Raw genomic sequence first — 5301 nt, 5'->3', positions numbered from 1 at the left:
TTAAATCCGTACCTCATTTTGTTTCAGTAGAGGTAGAGATGATTATCTCTCTCTCTCTCTCTCTCTCTCTCTCTCTCTCTCTCTCTCTCTCTCTCTCTGCTCTCCCTCTCTCCTTTTCTCTCTCCTTTCTTTTCCTCTTTCTCTCTCTGATATGGCTATGCAACCATAATTATTGTAACCCTATTTCTTGAAATTCCTCTAAATTATTCATTAGAATTCTTATATACTATTTAAAAATTAGTCTTATGTATGAATTTTATTAGACTGTGAAGTTCAGTAAATGAAATTTAGTTAAAACTTCCAAGACCCTAAGCAACCACTTTACTCTGTCCATACAGATTTGCCCATTTGGACCTTGAACATAAAAATAACTGAGGATGTGTTGTACCTAATAGAAGGTGGTAAGCATCATGCTTCTTTACTCATTCCAAAGCATACAAGGAACATGGGAAAGGTTATGAGAATAAATGCACCTTAGTGGCTGAAATTCAGTGCCTGAATGTTCCTGGAATGATGGTTGAATTTTAGGACATGATCTCTAATTAATACTTTGAGTCTTTTTTGAAGCAGAAAAAAATATGAACAGTAATGACATCATCCCATTGATAATGATGTGCCAATTATAACACATACTTTCAACAAATGCTTCAGAAGTTCCCATTATGTACCCTGTATCTATTTAGAACTAGAATGGAATAATAGGTAAGCAGCAAAAATTAATCTTTACAGAAACTACAAGTTTTAAGGCACACAAACGTTAATAAAGTAAAATAAATTTATTACGATACAGAGACTATAAGCAAACGCATAATGACAACTAGTATTTACTGGGAACTTACTGTGAGCCACTTAACAATTTCTGTCATATTCTTTGAAGTATCTTATTTATATAGCTATATATAATATTTATATTTATGTATTATATCCATTTTTCAATAAGTTACAATAAGCAGAGTATAAAATCCCCATGGTATTACTTAGAGTAAACACAGGATGGAAAATGGATTCAATGCCTTATATCTCACTTTATACAAAAAAGTAAATGAAAAAATTGATGTTAATGAAATTTACACACACACACACACACACACACACACACACACTCACACACACACACACACACGAGCAAAAATGAAAAACGAAAATAAGCACAGGCTACAAACCCAAATATGTCAATTGCTTAGGAGAAAAAGGCATGGCCAATGTTAGGTTTCTTATGAGTCTGATGCCAACCTAATCTATAAACAAATTTGGATCAGCTTATGCTACACAGAGAAACCCTTTTTAATAAATATATTAATTGTTTTAAATTGTTTTAATTATCAAAATAAATGTGGTCATTAGTTTGGTGGCTATAAAGGTATTACATATCCTCTAGGAGAGAGGTCAAAGCCTAAATTAAAAAAAAATAAAAGAACAAAAACCAACCAAACAAACAAACAAAAAACAGACTGCCAAATTGTATTAATCTATACTTTTGATGACTCTGAGCTGCTGGAGCATGGACATGCTATATTGGGAAAGAGGCTCTGTATTTAAGTTGACAGAAAGAATAAAAGTCTTTGGACTCCTTTCAAACTAATAAGGATTATATTTGATAAATGAAGACCACTCCCCCCAAAGATCTTAGCTACAGACAGGAAGGAAAAAATTCAAGAAAATCAAACAGGACAGAAAACATGATTTGCTGATCCTTCTACATGGGAATAGCTCTGAAACTGGCTGAGACATAAAAATGTCTCTAGGCAAAACTTCAGCTATAAATAGTCTATAAATCTTGTTGGCTACAGAATCCTCAAAATTTATCATGCCATACTTTCATGTGATATGAATGCATATATATATATATATATATATATATATAGTTGGTTTTGGTCATTTTATGAATTATATATAGACTGTCATTTTAAGGGAAAATTTACAAATAATTATACTTTTGGACAGGGAGGAAACTAAATAGAGAGCTTAGACTCAGGGATTTCTCTCTTTCCTTTCCTCTTCTCTATCTTTCTTTCGTAGGTAAAGGGAAAGAAATTGAAAAGAAAAAATGGGGGATATAGTAAAATTATAAGAAATTATATAGGGGTTATGTACTAAAGGCATTTTATATATTATTTATTATTATTTTTGCATTATTCCAATCACTTTTTTATTGGATATTTATTTACATTTAAATGTTATTCCCTTTCCCAGTTTCCTGTCCATAAACCCACTATCCCCTTCCCTTTCCCTTCTTCTATGAGGGTGTTCCCCTCCCAATCTGCCCCCACTTCCCGCCCTCCTCCGACATTCCCTTAAACTGGCGGTCCAACCTTGGCAGGACCAAGGGCTTCTTCTTCCTTTGGTGCCCACTAAGGCCATCCTCTGCTGCATATGCAGCTGGAGCCATGGCCAGTCTTTGGGTAGTGGTTTAGATCCTGGGAGCTCTGTTTGGTGACACTGTTGTTCTTATGGGGTTGCAAGCCCCTTCAGCTCTCTCAGACCTTTCTCTAATTCTGCCAACAGAGGAATTAAATCTGAAATCTGCTGACAACTGAATTGTCTTCAGTACAATGGTTTGTTGCTAGCATTTGCCTCTGTATTTAACATGTTCTGGCTGTGTCTCTCAGAAGAGATCAATATTCGGTTCCTGTCAGCATGCACTTCTTTTTTTTTTATTTATTTATTAACTTGAGTATTTCTTATATACATTTCGAGTGTTATTCCCTTTCCCGGTTTCCGGGCAAACATCCCCCTCCCCCCTCCCTTTCCTTATGGGTGTTCCCCTCCCAACCCTCCCCCCATTGCTGCCCTCTCCCCAACAGTCTAGTTCACTGGGGGTTCAGTCTTAGCAGGACCCAGGGCTTCCCCTTCCACTGGTGTTCTTACTAGGATATTCATTGCTACCTATGAGGTCAGAGTCCAGGGTCAGTCCATGTATAGTCTTTGGGTAGTGGCTTAGTCCCTGGAAGCTCTGGTTGGTTGGCATGCACTTCTTAGCTTCATCAACCTTATCTAGTTTTGGTGGAGATATATATACATATATGCCACATGTGAGGCAGGCTATGAATGGCCATGGCCATTCCTTCAGTCTCCATATCCCCCACTATTAATATTTTTGTTCTGCCTTTTAAGAAAGACTGAAGTGTCCGCATTTTGGTCATCCTTCTTCTTGAGTTTCATAAGGTCTATGGATTGTATTTTGGGAATTCAAGCTTCTGGGCTAATATCCATTTATTAGTGAGTGCATACCATGTGGTTTTTTTTTTTTTTCTGTGAATGGGTTACCTCACTCAGGATGATATTTTCTAGTTTAATCCATTTGCCTATAATTCAAAAATTATTTTGCTCAAATCCACATAAGTCATATACAGCATCATATTTCTACTTATAATCCCAGCACTCAGGAGGCTAAGACAAAAGAATAACAAGTTTGAGATGATCCTAAACCTTATAAGACAAAAGAGAAAATAGAAATTAGAAAATCTAAAAGTAAGCTAGAGAATTAACAACTGAGATTTACAATTATTAATTTATTGAATTATTTTAATTTATTGAAGTTTTGCATCTTATTTATTTATTGAAGATTTTTTTAAAGAATGAATGACTCATCCTTTTCTACACAGTGTCTTAATGTGTAAACTGTTTTGCCCAGTTAATTTTCTGTTTCACACAGCATTACCAAATACTTGGAGTTTCATTTCAACTTCTTAGACTTTTCTCTATAGCTTGATACATCACATGAAATAAGTAAGATCTGCATCTATAAGCAAAACAGTTTCTATCTAGATAAGGTTGCTTTTCTTCAAAGTCTTATGCAGTGCAATGTGAACATCCTTGTTCCTCAAACTGTAGATGAAAGGATTCAACATTGGGCCCACAATGGTGTAGAAAACAGTGGATACTTTGTCTTCATCCTCCGATCCAACAGGAGAAGGCTTCAGATACATGAATGCTGAGGCTCCAAAGAAAATAGAAACAGCTATTATGTGGGAGCTACAGGTACTGATAGCCTTGGATCTGCCCGCTGTGGAACGGATATGGGAAATGTTGAAAATGATCAAAGTATAAGAAGTGAAGATGATCAAAGTTGGTCCTATCACATTGACACCCACAACAATGAAAACCACCAGCTCGTTGATGGAGGTGCTTGTGCAGGAGAGCTTCAGGAGAGGGGGGATGTCACACATGTAATGATTGATAATGTTGCTATTACAGAAGGTGAGTCTTAGCATGCAAATTGTGTGGGCTATGGCACCCACAAACCCCATCATGTACACACTCATTGTCATCAGGAAGCAGACCTGAAAGGACATGGAAACCTTATAAAGCAGGGGCTTACATATGGCCACATATCTGTCATAGGCCATCGCTGTCAAAATACAACACTCATCAATAACAAAGAAGGCAAAGAAAAAGAGCTGAGTCATGCACTCAGCATGAGAGATGCTGTTCTGCTTCACAAAACTCACCAGCATTTTGGGGGTTATGACAGAGGAGTAGCAGAAATCAATGAAGGAAAGGTTGAAGAGAAAGTAGTACATGGGGGTGTGCAGGTGAGGATTCAAAACAATCAGAACAATCAAACCCAGGTTCCCTACCATGGAGACCACATAGATTCCCAGGAAGAGGAAGAAGAGAGGCAGCTGGAGCTCTGGCTGCTGCGTCAAACCCAGCAGAATAAACTCCTTCACTGTGGTTGAGTCATTGCCAGAGGCCATTCCTCCTCAGGTCATATCTGTGAGAATGGAAGAAATAGAAACATTAAGATGATATCCCAGCTTTTTCCAGTAGACCTTCTATAATAATATTAAGTGTAAGAATGGAAAATTAGACTCAAACTTATATCTCTCCTCACTTCTTTTCCATTTACATTTCCATAGACATATATTCTTATAATAATACTCAGGGAATGTATACAGGTGGATAGAGACCCAGAGAGATAGTAAACAGCACTTGCCTCCAAGCATGATAACCTTAGTTTGATCCCCGGGATCCATAGCCGGGAAGGAGGGAACCAATTGCTGCAAGTTTTCCTCTGATCTTCACAATCAATCTGTGAAATATATACACCCACACACATAAACATATAAACAAATGATACAATATCTTAATACTTTATAGCCCTGACATTTAATAAATTTAGATGTACACCTTAAATATACACTTTTGTGAGGATAAGGAACAAACTGTCTCAGCATCTCTGCTTACTGTCTACCTTGATAGCCTAGCTCCTACCTCAGACTTCACAGTGGTATCAGATGAGGACATGAGACATATCAAAGCAACCTCCCTTATCAGAGGTTTCTATAATCAAAGTAG

The 5301-nt window shown here is 37.0% G+C and overlaps 1 protein-coding gene across 1 annotated transcript; it reads right to left on the bottom strand.

Moving 5' to 3' along the window:
• Positions 1 to 3764: 3764 nt before the first annotated feature.
• Positions 3765 to 4715, bottom strand: LOC116907495 (olfactory receptor 145-like). The gene is given in 1 exon segment (XM_032910488.1): positions 3765 to 4715. A coding segment is annotated over 1 exon segment (951 nt).
• Between the last annotated feature and the right edge of the window lie 586 nt (positions 4716 to 5301).

The sequence above is a fragment of the Rattus rattus genome, chromosome 8 (assembly GCF_011064425.1).
Source record: "Rattus rattus isolate New Zealand chromosome 8, Rrattus_CSIRO_v1, whole genome shotgun sequence".
Classification (NCBI taxonomy): Eukaryota; Metazoa; Chordata; class Mammalia; order Rodentia; family Muridae; genus Rattus; species Rattus rattus.
Note: the sequence above shows the minus strand (reverse complement) of the source record. Positions and strands in the feature narration are given on the sequence as shown.